The 19335-nt window shown below is 44.4% G+C and overlaps 1 protein-coding gene across 1 annotated transcript in view; it reads left to right on the top strand.

Moving 5' to 3' along the window:
- LOC146867868 (tumor necrosis factor receptor superfamily member 9-like) overlaps positions 1–19335 on the top strand; it is a 73345-nt gene that overhangs the window by 11405 nt on the left and 42605 nt on the right. Inside the window, exons 2-3 of the mRNA XM_085608577.1 lie at positions 3624–3867; positions 15521–15631. Of these exons, the coding sequence (XP_085464703.1) occupies positions 3756–3867; positions 15521–15631 (223 nt within the window). The 5' untranslated portion in view covers positions 3624–3755. The remainder of the gene's footprint in view (positions 1–3623; positions 3868–15520; positions 15632–19335) is intronic.

Raw genomic sequence — 19335 nt, forward strand, 5'->3', positions numbered from 1 at the left:
TGGTGTTTATTGAGAGGCGGTGTGGTATTTGGGTGTGCCTTAGTGGCAGGAGCTGGGATGTATTTATGGTGCTTGTTAGTGGTGGTAGAATTTTAGTCTAGCAGAAGGAAGAGTGGTCTGCTAGTTGAATCAGTGGAACTAGGGCACGACTATTGGTTCACGGATGGTGGCGGGGTGTTGTGACAGGTGTGGCCCAGAGTTAGGAAGCAAGGTCTGGTCTGGTTGCAGAAGGCAGGGTCTACTTCCAGGAGGTGTGGTTTGGTGGTAATAACGTGGAGTGTTGGAAATGGTCTATGAAGAGGTGACCAAAAGGATGGAGATAGGAAGTGTAGTTTGAATGGATAAGCACTACATTTCAGTACTGTATTAATGGCAGGGTCACCAGTTCACCAGTGATATAAATTGTGCCATCCCGGACAAAATAATTTTTCCCACAAGCTTTAGTTATTGACATCTAAGTTTTCACGCTGAGCTAACTAAACTTCCGACAGTTTTTTATTACTTCTGTAAACGATCCACAAGTTACCTTTCTACAGAAATGAAAGAGTCATTTGTTACTTAATCTTTACAGGAAGCGCACATCTCCCTAAACTCTAGGGAGTTTCCTGGTTATCGTATAACCTCCCTAATCGTGTTTCAATCCTATGACGTTATCTTATGACGCACATGATTTCCTGCAATCAGCAGTCAATACAAGCAAACGAGTAAAGAAAGAGGGCATGCTTTTTTTTAATTGTAGTTATCACTTTTGCAGAAACTGCAAGATTCTTGGCTGAACAAATTCTGCAAACAAACTAGTGACAGCACATAAACTAGTTTGGCGTCATACCTGAAATGTCGGTGTTTTGGATTCGCTGTGGCTAATTTACTTAAAATCAGGCCACTTATGAAGTTCCCCTGCTGCTATGTTTCGGGAATGCAGGCTGCCTATAAATTCTCACATTATGTTCAAGGCACTATTGAGGTTCCACCAAGCAGTTGGTGGAAATAGGCAGTAATAATTTAAACAAGCTTTGGCAAAACCAAAAAGGTCTCGCTTTAATGTGCTAATGTAGGCAAACATGCACATATGCTGTTTGTATGTATTGCATTTAGCATGTTAAAGTTCGATCTATCGGCTTAGAAGTGGCTGCGGCAAAGTAGTATAAAAGGTTTTTTTTCTTTGTAGAATGCATATGGGAGATAAAGAGTTGAAAGTGACAAAGTGATGTAAATTAGTCCCTATGAGTCCTAATTGAAGCATTACCATACTAGCTAAAATCATGAGGTGAGAGAGAAATCTCCCTCTGGGTGGAGCCAAACCCCACTCTATGTAAACTTTAAGGAATGTATGTAATACAGGCAGCTGTGCTATCAAGCCAGACCTGAACGTAGCTTGCATTAAACAAACCTACCCTTGGAAACTGCTGACAAAGCTTTGAGGTTGGCAACAAGTTCAAAACAAACCCAAGCTGGGACATGACCTTGTAGACATCCAAGGGAAAAATGATGACCATGTGTCCTTTGGGAGATTGCTCAGCACCTTCCTCTTAACTTTGTGCAGGGTCCTTTTCATACTCGCCGGTTTTCTGGCTAGCAATCTGATGTTGTTTGTGGGACTTTGGCTTTCTATAAAAGTTGCTGTAATTGGGTGGCACCATTCTTTCGCTAGGAGACGTGTGTGACGTTTCAACTGCACCCTCTGATCATTTCGGTAGAGTTTGTAGTTGCATTTGCCCGCTCACGCCTCTCCTGTGCTCTCCTTTTTCCCACCGAGATAGCTCACAGCACCATTGTGAACATACAACAGGCACTGCCCATGTGACAAGTATGTTGCAATCCAAGTTGCTGTATTTTGGAAAGGAACAGATATAGCCTTACTCATTGCACCCATATTTGTGGGCCAGAACCCAATCACAGCTTCAGCAATAGGTAAGGTGAGTGCGGTATCCATATGGGCCTGGCCTATCCCTATGGGCTGTGATGTGTAGGGTAAGTCAAGAGCAGTCTTTAGCATGGCTGCATAATCTATATAGCGGCGGCTTTCAAATTCTTTCAGATGCGCTTGCAATATTGAATGCAATCCTTAATAAGGGGTCCATTTTGGCTAAGAAATCTTGGCATTTCTTTCAGATGGCTGTGACAAATAAGACTTGTGGCTACTGGTCCCAGAAGTAATAAATGTTTCACTTAAAAAAACGAAATTTATATGATAAAATATATAATTATAACCCATTGGGTCCTCTAAGCCCGTATAAAAGCCCTCTCTAATCTCCTTCAGGGCTGGACTGGGAACCCAAAGCAGCCCTGGCAGTTTTATCTGACCAGCCCCCGGTGAAGCACTGCCTGGCCCCAGAGGCTGGAAATGCTTGGTTGGTGTTTTTATTACTGGGGGCCAATATTGCAGCACTGTTGCAAAACCAACCCTAGTAATAAAACCAGCCCCCACCACTGCAAAACCGCCCCCCACCCATCCAGCCTCCCGGGGAAACGCCCAATGCCCGGTCTGGCCAGTCCAGCGCTGATCTTATTACAGGCGATTTGTGACGCATCTAGTTACTGGTAATGAATAATTGAACTGGGAAAATGAGGACTGACTTTCCTTTCTTCTGAAACGTTTTTCTAAAATGAGAAGTACTCAGCAGAAAAGTGATATTTATGGCAACGTTTATCGTTTTTCCATGCTTTAAGTCATTACAGGATAGAATCTATCCATGTTCAAGCACAGCATTTTTTTAAAAATCTGACGACAATGAAACTGATGCTAATATTTTGGGTTAAAACCACTGACTGCCGTTTGGTGTGTTGAATTTCGCAGTACAAGCTCCGCTTTTATTCTTCCTATTGAAATGAAAATAATAGAGAAAGATGCGAAGGTATTAAGCCGTTTGTGGGGAGGGTGATGGGGTGACCATGTAAAATAGGCAATAAAATACCCTCTAAGGCACATTTAAAGGATATTGCAAGTTACCTTGGAGTTCCATTACCTTATGAAGGAACTTGGTCTTCTGTCTCGTTCCTATATAGGGTCATGGATTTACCTGGTGACTTGCAGTAACCTTATATTTTACAACAGGTTGTACTTTATCCCATATATACATATACAGTACAAGCAGATGTACACAGTTTGATATGCTATTTATTACCATTGCCAACAATGGCAATAAATAGCATATTACTATCTACATATATGCTTTATGCAATGGCATGCTTTCATGTGTGCTTGTTTCAACAAAAGGTGTTTAATAAAAACCAAGATGCAGGATTCAAGGGGCAAACTTTTTGCAGTAATGTAAAATGATATTGGACAGAAGTCAGGACTGTTTGAGTTGTTTCAAAGTGTAAATTAATCGTTACATACAATCTGTGCGGCAGTAAAAAGTGTTTTTCTGTGTCAGTGTTGCTGTACTAAAGTAATGAACTCGACTTTGACCCGTGCAACTTTAGGAATAAACGTGTGAATGTGCATTCATTAGTACATCTCCTCTAATTAACCCATGTAATTGGGCCGCATTTATAGATATAGATATACCATAGATTATAATATGTATATCATTATATAAAGTAAAAAAAATTTACATTTCTGAATCAAATTTACACTGTAAAAATATGAATCCCTCTGATTCCTCTACTTCTTTTTGCAGGAAAATGGTGGCACCAAGATCTCTGTAGGGATCGAGGATCAAGGCTCAGCAATCTTCGGAGCCTCCCTCGACATACTACCATCCCCTCAACCTGTACCATTTACCTACACCTTATTCCCGACCAATCAAAAAATGGAAAGCTCGTGTGACATCATTTCTGTGGTTGTGTTGTTGCTGGCATTGCTGACAGGCTGCATTGCAAAACCAGGATGCCAGGGAAAGACTGATGTGACTTGCCCTGCAGGTAAGCAACGCTTTTGCTCTACAAGACTATAGTGGGTTCGAAATGTCATCATCTGAGAGTTGCTAAGACAGCTCTCAGTCATAATACCCCTGTTTCAAAACTGTCTGTGTAATTGCAAGTTCAAAGCTCAGCGTCCTGGGTAGTCAACTAACCTTGTCAACTTTACTAGGCTAATTGGTTTAATTGCACTGACTGGGGTAATGCAGAAAATACCTGTTGCTAGCCACTATACACCATTTAGTTAGCAGTTTGCTCCATACAATCAGTCTAAAAATTAAGGGCCTTATTTACAAGATTTTGTTGAAGGGCAGCGCCGCAGGCCTTCATGCAGCGCTGCCCTACGGCAAAAGAAAAGGGCAGAAATGCGCCACATCTATCAGATACGGTGCATTCCTGTCTTTTTCCTCTGTGCTGGCTCACAATCGGATGCCATGCGCCAATGCAGGCACCTTTACTCCATGGTGCAAGGGTGTCTGCGTTGCAGGAATGATTGTTTTTGTGCAGGAAGGGAAAACTTCCTTCACAAAAACAATCACAAGAGGCTTTTTCCTTGCTGTGGATGTTTCCACTCAGCAACCATGGAATTTGACACTGCTCCAGATTTACCACATCTAGGGCCATATGTATGAAAGTTAGGTTTTGCGATTCTCAAATAGCGAATTTTAGAGAATCGCTACTTGAGAATCGCAAAACGAGATGTATGTAGGATTTGAAAAATAATTTGCAAATCCTACATATTCCTTAATTGCGAATCGCAAACTATGATTCGCAATTAAGGAAACCCTTTCTATTCATTCCTATGAGCCTAGAGGTCCATAGGAATGAATGGGAAGACATTCACAATTTGCGATTCGCAATTAGAGAATCGCAAATTGAGAATGCAATTTCAAGGGTGCCAGGGTGTCAAAAGGACACCCTGTTGCACCCCTGAAATAAGCATGGGTGCACATGTGGAGGTATGTGCGCCACATTGCACTTTGAAAAATGCAAAAAAGTGCATTTTTCAAAGAAATCGCAAATTACCACCAACTTGAAGTTGGTGGTAATTTGCAATTCCTCAAGGCAAAATTGCACTTTTTCAGTGCTTCTTACATTGTATTTAAGGAATCGCAATTTGCGATTCCTTAAATGCAATCGTCAAATAGGGAATCGCAAATTTTGTGATTCCTTATTTTGCGAGGCAGTTTTTCATTGATACATGCTACTTAGCCCAATTGCGATCGCAAACGCGTGTTTGCGATCGCAATTTGGAATGATACATATGGTCCCTAGTCATCCTGGGGCAGTGCCAAAACCTTGTGCCTCCCTAGAGCAGGCATAACGAAGAGGAAGATTTAAACTTCTCGTTTTTTCCTCTTTCCACGTGTGCTGCATTGTGCATCCCACAGAGAATGAGGAAAATGCCTCTCATGATTGTTTTCGGGCAGGAAGGAGCCCGTTCCTGCACAAAAACAATTGTGGCAATAACACAGACACCGGTGCACCATGGTGCAAGGGTGCCTGCGTTGGCGCACGGCTGCTAACTGTGCGTTGGTGCTGGTTGAAAGGACATAATATTGTGAATAAGGTGCATTCCTGTCCTTTAAAATTGGCGTGGGGCAGCCCAGCAAAATGACTTGCGCTGCTGCCCTATGCAAGTTCTTTGTAAATATGCCCCAAGGTTTTCTTTCAAGCAGACTGACACAGAACCTACACGATTAATGAGAGCCAAGCCTTGTCTGTAAAGTACACTAGAATTTAGGGCGGTGGAACCAGGGTTGTTCGGGGCCCACTGCACCTCACTTATGTATGTTATATAGTACCCAACCAACGGGCAGAAGAGCCAATTCTCTAACATATTTTATGTCCCTTTGCTAACCAACTGAACGGTAGACATGAATTTGGTATTTTTGCCTTTTCACGTGCTCAGCTCTCATTTACATTCTAGTGCAGTGTAACCTTTCCCTTTGTGGACGTGTGAAACTGCTCCTCCATCTACAGGAAGGCCAAACTAGCCCTACATATGTCACTCCAGTTCACAGCCACCTTTGCCTACCTCAGAGTAGGTGGCTAGATGAAATGCTTCCCCCCGCATGCGCCATTCAGGCACCCTTATAACACCTAGATGTGGGCAGTTGCTCACAATATGATGCACCACACACCCACCCTCATGAAATGATAGGTCACCCACCACCCGGTTTATCACAAACGCTGTTCAGTTGCACAACACCCTGTAAGATCACGTAAATTCAAGACTGCCAACAGTTTCGGGTAACACCCTCACAGAGAATGGAAAAAGTTTAGTTTTCTTCATTCTGTGCAGACGTCAGTAACGTTAGTGGTGGAAACAGGAACAGAGCTCCGGTCAGCACAACTTCTAACCACAGACATTTTAAAATAGAGCAACTGCAACTAAACAAGAAACACTCTACTCCCAGGGTAGTAGTAATGTTCTCCTGCACACAGCACCGTCAGCTGCACGTTTGTACTCCTGCAGGTAGATCAGTGTTGTGCAAGTTTGGGTGGCACTTAGTGTGGACGCAGGTGCCATGTGAAACCATGATCTGCATCCTTCATAAAATTGTAGTTCGTTTCAGGTTGTGCAGAAACATAAAAGTATGACAGGTTTGAAGAACAAATTTTTTGTTGTTGTAAAAGTTGTGCCAACTCAATAAGCGTTGCAACTTGACAATGTGCTGAAGCTGTGAACTTCACCCAACTTTATCTCCTGAAATTTAATGTTGCACACCCTTCAACCTTTCCAAATCTTGCTCCAAGTAAAGTTTAAACCTGCTACACTTGTCATCATTTAGAGGTTCCTGAATTCACATCTGTACTAAAAACTGGTAACCTCACAGGGTATGTGTGGTATTATCAAAAATATACCTTTAAATCTGGAAAACATGGGGAAAGAGGATTTCTTTGAATTTCTCCAACACTTATTGGAGTGAAGTTAGCATTTGTAAACTGGTAATGCAACTTTTCTTTAAAATCTAAAAAATGTTCAATATGTAGTAATTAATTTACCACACATTTTGACGATTCCTGATTCAGGGTCACAGTCTACTGAGCAGGGTTCCCAGCATGAACCCGGTAACCCCCAGATTCCAACCCTGCACACAACTAATGTCCCTTCATCCTTCATCCATCGATCGAAACCATATGTCATGCAGTCGTGAAGTAATTCTGATAATATTTGTCCCATGTCCTATGTTTTGGGACTATACAAACTCCATTCGCATAAAAACTAAAGAAAATAAATCCCACCTAAAGTTGATCCTATGGCTCGAGGTTCTTGTTTCTCTGGCTACTACGAAATTATGAAAATCAAACTTGATGGTCTTCTATCGTCAATTTTTTCCATTCTTATAGTCATAGCTCCAGACTAGTACATTTGAGGGTACTGCTAGCCTAATCCAACAAATGGAGAATGTGGCAGGCAACAAGGCCTTATGCAGTAATCTCTCATCACTTTGTGAATCCACTAGGTGATATCCACCAAGGAGAAATCTAAACTATCTCAAAAGCGTGCCTCGTTCAGTCTCGGGGCCTCATTTATGCGGCACAGCAAGCCATTTTGCTGCACTCAGTGGTGTCATTTTAAAAGCACAGGAATGCGTTGTTTTAACAAAAATACGACGCACCCCTGTGCTTTCCCCTGCGTGGCACACAATTGACTGCCTACTGTCCCTTGCACCATGGTGCATGGGTGTCTGCATTCCAGGGGTGATGTTTTTGTGCAGGAAGGTGCAATAATTTTTGGCCTTTTCCTCTTTGTATACATGCTGCAGAATTCAGCACACATAGAAAGAGGAAAAAGAGGAGAAATAATAGTATTTCTCCTCGTTGCGCCACTCCTACACCGCTCCTGAGGAGGCGTAGGATTCTGACGCATTCCCAGCTTCACAAAACATTGTAACTCTCGGAATGTGTCAGGTCCCATGGATGTTTTGTGGGAACACCCACAGCAGCACCCATGGAACGCCCCTTTCACGCAGAGCTATGCGTGAAAGAGAAACATATTTACAAGGCCACGAAAAGTTTTTTCCGAGTCGGGAGTGTCTTTTCAACTTTTAAAGAGACCTTTGCAAACCTTTCTGAATTGCTAATAGGAGGAAATGTGAAAGAGGTACACTCTCCTCTATGCAAGTTAGAAAGGTATGTATTCATGGTCTGAGACTGTGATTGAGGTCCCAAGTCGTTGATGAGTTACTGACACCCAAACCTATTTGCAAAAGGAAAGCTGTGCATATGGGAATTCAAGATCTTTGAGGAGGGCTTCTGGGGATGCTGGCACTGGTCCTAGGTCCGGTGAATGCAATTTGCATCCTGCCTTACTAAAATTAATGGGTGCAGAAGGTGTTGCGATCTTCTATGAATATCCATTTTGTGATGAAGTTGATGAATACATCAGTTGCATCGCAAAATGCTCAGCATTTCACAAAAAAGTCAGGGGCAGATTTACTACTTCTGGTGCATCTCTGCTATTCAGCAGGGATGTGCCAGAAGAGTTGCGACGCATCTGCCCACCCGTGCGCCACCACTGATGTGCTGCATTTACAATGCGGCGCCCCGTGGCGCACGGATGGGCAGATGCGTGTCGCATCCCCCCGCGAATAGGCGGCGCATTGCTGGAGTTGTGTCGCAAGCGCGACGCAGCTCCAGCAAGGCTCGGGGTGCCCCTATCCCTAACATGCTGCGTCAATCCTTACGCCTGCTTCAAGCAGGCGCAGGGTTTTGACGCAGCATGGCCATAAAAGTGACTGAGTGAAATCTTGTAGATTTCACTCAGCCACTTTTCGAAGGCGTTCCTGCGCCGGAACGCCGCCCCCCCCTCCCCTGTGCAGGAACTCCCACATGTGGCGCAGGGCTTTACAGCGTGACTTATCTCCCTAGATGCGTCACGCTGTAAATAGCCCACAGCATGGCGCTGGCTTTGCGCCGCCGCTGCGTCATAAAAGTGACGCAACGGCGGTGCAAATCTGGCATAAGGGGCTTGTAAATTTGCCCCTCAGAGTGCAATTTGTAGCAACTGCTTGTGAACTACCGGATAGCATATGAGGCCTTTCATTTCAAAGTAAAATACCTCAAACCATTAGGGTTGTGGTGGATAATTTGAATGAGTCATGCGGAGGACAGGTGAATCCCTGGACTGTAGAAAATTCTTTGACGAGCAATTTGTAGGATATTAGAGAAAACAACTGCACGACTTACCTGTTGTAATATTCAGTAAGATAAGGACCCCATTCTGATTGCCATTTATGTGAAAGGTAAAAAAAAGAATATAACCACACTGCAGGTGCGATAACGAGGATAAGGTTACTATTAGAAGTAATGTCTTAGCAGACAAAAAAAACATGACTATGCTGATTGTGAGTCTTGGCTACCGCAACAGATTAAACAAGCATTGGCAAATTGAAATACGATGGGCTGTGAAAACGCAAGTGCCTGGATGCTTCCATCCATCCAGGGATTCATCCATTGATCCATCCACTTAATCACTCATCATCCATGCACTCAATCACTAACCCTCGCACTCACGCACCTATTCATCTACCCTTTGACTCTTTCTTGGATTCACCCACTCAACAGTCCACATTGCCACACACACACAAACTTACTAATGAATAAAAAGATACTTTGAGTTATCATTCAGATCTATTGGCTTTGCTGCTAGTTTATGAAAGGTGTGAGAGCACTTCTGGTAGTATGTGATTGCTATTCTCTGTAATGGGTAAGGGAGTGCTGTCAATAGAGTGAGATTACTAATATCTGAAGTGTGTAAAATGCCTTTGGTAGTGTGTGACTGGTGCTCTGTGAAGGGTGTGATGTCAATATTGAGGGCCTTATTTACAGGGAATTAACACAGTGCTGTGTCGCAAGCTATTTGGCTGCGCTGCGTTAATTCCGAAACAAAGGGATGCATCATATCCACAACAATATGACGGATACCTTTGCTCTTCCCAGCGCTGGTGCACAATTAGCTGCCATGCGCTGATGCAGGCACCCTTGCACCATGGTGCAAGAGTTCCTGCATCACGAAGATAGTTTTTTTGCAGGAAGAAACACCTTCCTGCACAAAAACAATCACAAGAGGTGATTTCCTCTTCCTATGTGTGCTGCAGAATGCAGCACGCATAGAAAGACAAAAAAACACAAGGAGAAATGAAAACATTTCACCTCATTGTGCCTCTCTACGCCTCCCTTGGGGAGACGTACCATTCTGACGCATTTCCAGGTTTACTATTTTGTCGTAAATCTGGAAATGCGGCAGAAGCCATGGGTGTTGTGTGGAAACACCCACTGCAACACCCATTGCATGCCCCTTTCACACAAAGTGCTACGTGTAATGGGGCCATATATACAAGGACACGAAAAGCCACGCAGGGTGACTTTACGTGTCCTTGTAAATATGGGGCAGCAGGTTGTGCCACTGGTCCGTCACAAAAAGTGACACACCGGCGGAGCAAGTGGCTTGTAAATAAGTCCCTTAATGTTTTGCTTTCCATCATAAGGACTGTAACATTTCTCCCTCTGATTTTATTGAGATCAAGTTGAAAATACACTGGGCACTGATGGGAAAGTTTTACTCTTGAAAGAATGTTGCAGTAATTGTTCCTTTTTCCGAGTGAGCCTTTATTGTCTGCCTAATGAAGCCACCCATAAAATGGGGGAGCATTTATAACCCAGGAAATTCCATTTATTTACTTTCAAAGAAACCTTGACTTTTGAACGCATGCAGGCGACTTCACCCACATCCCACCCATGGACCATGGACACAACAGGTTGCATTTACTGGTGTCCGCAAGGACCTGCTACACCATTGAATAGAATTGCAGCCTCATTCCACCAGAACCCTTAGTGCTTGTTTATACTTATATTCTGCTCTGGAAACATAAACAGCTCCACAACAGCTTCTAGCCACTATTCTCCCTGACTGAAGCTGGGCTCAGGGCACCAACTCCAAAGCCCTTTCAGCAACTCTTTGTGCCTGCAGACATGGTGCACATGTACAGCTCTGTTCCCTTCCCATGTCTGGTGCATATGTGGTACAGTGAGCTTGACATGAGCAACTAGTTAACCATCGGGTAGGTTAACTAAAGTCAAGACGTACCAAAAAGCACACAATCATGCATGCAATGGCAAGTGCTGTACTGTAGGTCCCACCAACTCTGTTACCACCTAATGAGAATGAGGGCGGTCTGAAAGAAAGTCAGCAATGGTCAAACAAAACCTAATGCAATCACCACTGAGGAAGTGACAGGGAACACACCACACTGGCTCAGTTCTTTGTTTATTATAACACGCACTGTCCGCCAGTCGGCTCCATACACCACTGGCGATTACATCTGAATATGGCGACCACTTGTGGAGCAGGGAATCCAGAGCACGTCTTGCTGTATTTTACCAGCCCTGCAGCTCTGATACATGTTGCACGGTGTGTTTTTGCTGTGTTTTAGTTGTGACAGGCACTACAGCTTTTGAAGGTAGCAGCGCCACAGTAGGTGGTGCGGGGGGGAAGATGGATCAGCAGGGCTGGTTTCTTCTAGGTCAATGGGCAATACCGGTGCACCTCCTTTGCAGTGTATGTGTGAATGTGGGAACTAATTTGCAGTGTTTATGGGAAATCAGGGGTCGCCAGCCTCTAGTTGCTAGATGTACTAAGCCCGGCTTACTATCGGACCAGTTTGAGTACCAAGTTAACCCCTAGGGCGCTACCTTCAGACTAGTGAGGCAGAGCAGTCCACGACTTTCTGAAGGATGTGGTGTATAACCCCATCCTGTTGCATTTGTCAGAGTAGAAAACACAAAACTACTTCATACTGCATTTGTCAGAGAGTTCACAATGTAAAACATCTTCCTACTCTATTTGTCCTAGAGATGCACCATGCAAAGTTCTTCCTCCTGTATATGGTTTGAAGTCTGTGTTAACAATGGGTCAATCAATTATGAGGAATGGATCTACATCATAAGATGGTTTACTCAACTGTTGCCCAATCAAATGCAGATAAAGAAGAAGATCACCAAAGAGGCAGAGCCGAAGCTCTGAGGCCACCTTAGACTCAAACACACCTTCAGCACTTAACCTTCAGGGTCCAAGGATTACCCAGGGTGGAGGTGTGGGTTGGAAACTAAGAAGTCCACAAAGTTAACAATGACACTTAATAAATCAATTTCCACTAGTGCTTTAATTCACGCTCTAGAGCTATGATAGCAGAATATCATTGTCAAAATATGGCCTGACATTAAAATTGCACCCAAAATATATAATTGTAAAAAGTATTGACCCTTTGCAGTTAATAACAGAAAATCAATACCCAATGTGGTGATATTTTCATAAATGATTTTCTGGACGCAATATTTTATGTCAGACAATATGTGTGATAATGACATTCTCTGCAAATGTGTTGTAAGAAAGAACATCTTCTCACTGACAAGGGCACACTTACTATACGATGAAACACGCTGGTTTCTTCATCAGTTTTCTTTTTTATTCAAGATTTTCTTCTTCTTCTTCGTGTTTCACAAGGTGCGCCGAAACTACACAGTTAACCCGTCCAGATACCTCTGAGTGCACGGGGATCACACAGTTATAATGATAATGACATTCTGACATAAAACCCATACAGCTAAATACTAAAAATTAAATGGGAAAAAAATACCCAATGGAAACCACACGGAACCAACCCCTCCTGAACTAGAGATTTGTGTACAAAGGTCTCTCATTATTAAATATTGTACATCCCCTTTGTATGGTGCTTGTTACAGAGTTCACAATGTAAAACCCATCCTTTTGTATTGGTCTCAGGAATCACAATTTAAAATCCCTTTGTATTTTATTTGTCAGATACATTGTTATGATTGCCATTTTGCACGTTAACCACTCATTTGCCGCACAAAGGTAGTATGACATTTCCACTGGTGAATGTGGGAGTCTGTTACCCCATCTGCAGAAAGGTCAACAGATCCATAGGTACGTCACTCACATTTGCAGTCTGGTCGCTCTAGCACACTGTAGGTGGCCCAGATGAAATGCTTCCCCACGCTCACACTGTGTGTAGACACCCTTACACACATCATGTGGGCAGCTGCTTTACAATATGGAGCACCACACACCCACCCTCAGGAAATGATAGGTCAGCCGCCGCCCGGATGCTAACAAGTGCTGTTCAGTTACAAATAGCACACTTCTTTTTAAGGTCACATACAGTCGCATGGTCTGCAGTGTTGCACAAGGTTTACCCTCGTGGAAAATTACAAAAATCATGATGTTTTTCTTAATACTGAACTGGTGCATGAAGTTCACTCCTGAAAAAGCAGACATGTTTTACCTCGGTGGTGGAAACAGGATCACAGCTCTGGTCAGCACAACCTCTGACCACACACAGGGGCATATTTCTGAGGCCCTAACGCTACCGGAGCGTTACTTTTTGTGACGCTCCACCAGCACAAATCACAAAGTCATATATATGATGCTACACAAAGCTACTATGCGTGGCTTTGAATGGCCTCATAGATATGGAGTAATGCAAGGCAACCTTGCTCTGTGCTTGTAAGGCCCTATCCATGGGTGTTGCAGCTTGTTTTCCCAAGCAACACCCATGGATTTCGACAACTCTCCAGATTTACGATAGCATGTAAACCTGGGGAAGTGACAACACTTTACGACTCCCGAGGTGAGGCGTAATGAGGAGAAATTATTATATTCCTTCTCATTTTTTCCTCTTTCTATGTGTGGCATTCAGCAGCACACATAGAACGAGGAAAACACCTCTTAGGATTGTTTATGTGCAGTAAGGTGCCCCTTCCTGCGCAAAAACAATCTTGCCAACAACACAGGCACCCTTTCACCATGGTTGAAACTATATCAAATTGGCATCTTAAAGCCTCCTGCCTCCCATGGCATTGACAGCTTCACCTCCCTCATACTGAATCACACAAATCCAACATCCCCTGCGCCTAGTCTAAATTGTAGCTTCTAGAAGTTTAATAGTCTAAGATTCTGTAATCACATCACATCAACACACAACACTGTAATATATTGCCCACACCTAGGCTCTAGAATTGACTTCAAAGCCAGGGTATCACTCTCAAAGCGACCCAGAGCAGAAAACTCACAAACTGACCTAAGGAGACTGACTTATTGACGTTGATGATTGGTTTATGGTAAATAGGCATGCCCCTGATGAAGTTGTAAAGACTTGAGGATTGTGAACTGATTGGAGTGCAAATAAACATATGAGAAGATGCAATATCACTGTGAACATTTGATTTCCTGTACTCTACGTTGGAGTGCTCTGGGATCTCTTGGCAAATTTGAACTGTGTCTTCTTTGGTGGCAACCCTTCTCTCTTGGAGCACCCATTTCCAATATTGAACTTTATGAAACTTGCTTGATTACATAGTATTTACTTAGTGTGTTGTGTGCGCCTCTTGATTTCCAGCCACCATATATTTCAGAACTACGTACAACATGCCAAAGTGTATGAACGGCCCACAGCATTTCAATTACGGTTATCTCGTAGTGCCCACCAAGGATTAGGGGGCATACACTACTCTACTACTTCCAAAAGAATTCTTGCTTGGTGCTTATTCTGTGCATTGTGCCTTGGGTATACCTGATGTGTGGTATTTACGCTCTTATTATTACTTTTATATTTTCCTAAGCTCTTCAATAGCTGAGAATGTGTAGATATGATCGATATCCTTATGAGTGTCCTGCAGATTAGTGATATGCTGTTGGTCTATGTAAAGCGTGCTGATGACCTTGAGCCTTGTGCGTGCTATGCACAATGACTAGTAGTAACATAACATGTATTTGTAAAGCATGCTTTCAGCCAGAGGGTGTTCTTGAGCTGAAATAACATGTTTTTCGTTACCCAATACAATGGTACTCATTTTATTGATCTCAGAGAGATGAAAGGCTAAGTGGACCTTGTGAGATTCAAACCTGTGACCATGAGGTCAAACACAGATCCCTGAAGTAGAGGCATTGTTCACACAGTCACCAAACCCAGCCTCATAATGAATAATGAATAGAGTAATGCTTGCATTAGGGCTCATGGCACACTCGCTTCACCACTGATTTCTACACTCTAAAATGTGTTTTATTTCCCCGATTATCTTCCAGTACCATTTAAAATTCCTCAGAACATGGGAAACATCACAGATCCATGGTCTTTTGGAAAAAGCTGTGGTCCTGTCTCTTTTAACCTCTTCTGTGCCCATGACGAGATAGTCTCGTCATGGAGCACGGTCGCGCTGTGCCCATGACGAGACTATCTCGTCATGAAACCTGCCCACTAATGTAACGCCCGGCACAGGAGGGGGAAAGGGCGTGGCACAGAAGGGGTTAAAACCCCACCTGCACCTTCCTGCATGCACTAACCCATCAGCCGTCTGCTGTCAAAGCCCCTTCTAAGCAATCGCAACAACTACGGATTAGATACTCTCTAATCTAATCTGTGTTTTTGGTATCTGGAACACTTTTATTCACAGAGTATGCCATTATCATCAGTTTTAAGTGGGTTTATTTAATATCCTCTGGCTACTCTGGTGAATATTATAAAATCCTGAGTTAATGCCATTTTTTTAGTTACAAAAGATTAACTAAATACATTTCTTTATTTTGCAAGATAAATAATATGTTCTTTTTTTAACTTTACTCGCACAGGTACTTTTTTTAGCCCTGGAAGCTGTAAATGCGAAGACTGCCCAGAACATACTTTCTCCAACAAGAATGGCATGAGGCCATTGGCCTGCAGCAGATGTAAACTGTGTCAAGGTAACAGACACTGTTCTTCTGAACACTTTCCTGCTGTATGCTTTACAGTGTCAATGAATAGCACTGCATCACATTACAAAAGTATACCGGAGGTGTCCTTTCAAAAAACACATTAAAGGGCCCATCTGGTGAGTGATGTCACAATGCATCTTTAATCTCAAGTAAGCATCATCAAACCAAGCGACAATCTAGAACATCTTTTTTTGTTGATTGAAAAAGGATTGGACAAAAAGATTATTTTTTTTACTCTATACTGCTATTGCCCTTTCAAAAGAAATATGGAAACTAGCAGGAAAAGGATAGTTGTAAGAAAGAGATCTTGTAAAGATTTCAGAACTTACAGGACACTTCTGTTATCTGAAGGAGAGAGTTGTATCCTTTGGGAAGTACACTCAAGAAGGCCCACTCCTTGAGCTTGTGGCGAGGTGTAGTAGATATAGTAAGCAAACTTTGTCCAGATGATTGTGTGAGATACAGATTAAAGCCTTGAAGGTCGAATTCCCTGCAGGGCCTTGCAAGCCATTCAGCCCAGAGTAAAAGGGAGAGTTTTTCTAACATAGTCTAGATAGCAGCAAGTTGGAGTAACAAAATGAAAATGAAACACATTTTCAGTTCTGCACTAAGCAGGTCATTTAGACACTTGCAGGCTGTACTGCACTCTGCCAGGCCAGCGGAAAGGTGTACTCCAGTACCCTGGTGGGCTACAGCCTACCTCATTTAGAAATCTGTGCCTGCCTTGTGGCGATATCTCTGCTTTCAAATAAGCTGCTGACACTGCTCTTCTTCTGAAAGACAATGGGTTGTCTGAAGACACTAAAAGTTTGCTGAGCAGCTGCCATTTTTTATGTGCCCATTCAGCAAACGTGTTTTCTTTAGAAGCAAACTCCCAGTGCCGGACTTTGTTTTAGCTAAAGAAGCTAGGGGCTCTCTGACTGCTTCTTCCCAGAGTGGCTGGTTTCTGGGTGCTATATAGTTTAGTAATGCCATGTCAGCGGAACTAGAATAAGGCACCATGCCAAATATGGCTAACATGGATGTGCAATGTCTGCACCATGCAAATTATAAACAGCCAGATATGGGCAGACCAGAAAGGCTGGCTCGGCACTGTGTAAGCAACTTGCACAACCAGATTAAGAAATATCATGTAGTCAGGACTGGCAAAGTGACCCCTAAGGGGGTACAGAATAGCTAGTTGAAGCTTGTCCAGTCAAGGTCAGATAGGAAGCCTTTTGGAGCTCCAGGCCTCATGTTAATGTGATATATCTAAGCATGATATCTTTTGAAGTGCATACACATGAATTTATATGGATATTCATATATATTTTGCAACAATCCTCTCTTTTGGATAGACAAAGCTACATGTCCAAGCTCTAACCTGCTGCCTACATGTGACATGTCTGCATCCGCTGTACACAGCACAATGTAATGTCCCAGGGCCGCCCTCATACATACAACAAGACAGCAGGGACACACGCAGATATCATGTTGAATTGGCTTCAGGCACGTGCGCACGGCCCCTTTATTGGCAGGGCCACATGTACAGTAATGCCTGTGCTGGATGTGTGTGGGGTGCGTATAAGGCAGCCCGCACGGAGTGCTTGGTGCTGGCAACAACTTGAACAGCTGACACCAGTGCAATGGAAACAGAAAACACCTGCATAACAGAGTCAACTGGTGAGCAACATGGAGGGAGCCGTAGCAAGGACAGAGGTCACCCAACATACAAACAGAAGTGTCCGTGAGTTTCAGTGCACTGTGGTTAGGTCCCCAGAGCTGAGCGTGCTCATGCAAAGAAAATGTCTAGGATTGTGTACCTTCTGGACATTCCTGATGCAGCTGTAGTGGGGGGATGGGGGGGTGTCACACCTGCATCATCTTCCACATCACGGTCCCAGGTCTCCCACACTGCCTGAGGTGACATTGCTGCGTGAGCTCTCCACAGCACATAACCAAAACAGTAAGAGCTAGTGGAACCTGGAGTTCTGAGCAGGGGATCAGGCAGAAGATGGCATCCATGACAGGTGCAGGCAACTATGTCAGTCTGCCAGTACGACCGTTTCGACACTGGCAGTTGGCGGTTGGAATTGGTCCTGGCGGTGGTGGTGTGTGCCTCCTGTGGTGATGCGACGTCCGGGCCGGTCAGGACTCGATTTGATGTGTGAGCCCCGGTGGGCCGCATGTGAGGCAGGAGGCAGCGGACAGTGCAGGACCACAGACACATGGCGTTTATGACTCCATGGCCATCGCCTCAGAGGCCATCCAACATCTCAAAAGAAGGGGTCTCGGACCTGACCAGCACAGAGTTAGTGGCCCCGGATGCACTGTGGCCGGCACAGGCACCCCGCCACGGGACAGTGACTTGTAGTGCAGTCAGATGGGCCACGTGAGCTGAGCGGGTCCTCATCAATGTCCGAGGTGTATGTGGCGGAGGGTTGTGGGAGACAGTGGAAGGTGTCCTCCAGGGCATGAGGCAGAGGGTGGAAGCTGTACGGATGCAGCAAATGGAGGAGTGGAATGCCACGGCATCATTTTAGCCACAAAGTCAGTATCACCGACATGATGGCAACGACAACCCCAAGTCCATGGACTCAGTCACCACCAAAGTTCAACCAGAAAGTGTCCATGGGTCTCGGGGAACAGACTTAGTGGCTCCGGGGCTGAAAGAGGATGCAGTCTGCATTGAGGGATGTATAATGACATCCAGTCAGCCATAAATAAATCAAGACTGAATTTGAATAGTGTGACCTACTCGACCACAGTGCAGGCCTGAGGCAGCGATTAGCGCGGGCCAGACGTGGTTCAGCAAGCTCCTCCTGGAACTCTAACACACAACGTTGACATGACATTTGGGGGTGACTTGGTTGACAGAGGCAAAAGCACCATAGCCGAGCGGGTGTTCAGTCAGCGACGATGACGTGTCCTGCCTGGTATGGACTGGATTGAATTGATGTGAAGCCTGCTGGACCACAGTGTAGGCTGACGCCGTAGTCATCAAGGGCCCACAGACACGTGTGGTTGGGATGCCAGGCACATACTTGCTGTCACCACATCGAAGGGAGTACAGTGATGTAAACTCTGCACAAATGTGCGTACTCAGACAATGATCAAGACTCAGTCCCAAATGTTTGACCTACTCGCCCGCAGCGTAGGTCAGCAGGGGTCCACTGCAACGTGTCGTTGTCTTGCGATGCACAGAGTTAGTGACACCAGGGCAGTTGTCGGTAGTGTTCGATCTCCTCCGTAACGATGATCCTTTTACCCTACCGGACTGGAACGCGTCATCCTCTTACACCTCTCCTTGCGTGCAATGATATTTACTCTGCCATTGACAAATCAACACTCAGTCCCACCTGTGCGAACAACTCGAACGCAGCGTGGCCCGAGGGCAGTAGTCCACGTGGGCCCACGGACACCAGTGGATGGACTGCTATGCACAAACTTGGTGGCACCACATCAATGGGAGTATAGTGAGATACAATCTGCCATAATTGATGTTCTCTGTCATAGTGTAATCAAGACTCAGTTCCAAATGTGTGACCTACTTATCTGCTGTGCATGCAAGTGGAGTACCTCAACGAGAAGGGAGTACAGTGGGCCGATGTCGGGGAGGCCTTGATGGTCTGAGGAGGCTGCCAGGTTCACGGCACTCTGGCTTGGAGCTTGCACCGGCAAGTGGTGGGCACTCATAGACACACGCCGGTGTT

The sequence above is a fragment of the Triturus cristatus genome, chromosome 1_2 (genome assembly GCF_964204655.1).
Source record: "Triturus cristatus chromosome 1_2, aTriCri1.1, whole genome shotgun sequence".
Lineage (NCBI taxonomy): Eukaryota > Metazoa > Chordata > Amphibia > Caudata > Salamandridae > Triturus > Triturus cristatus.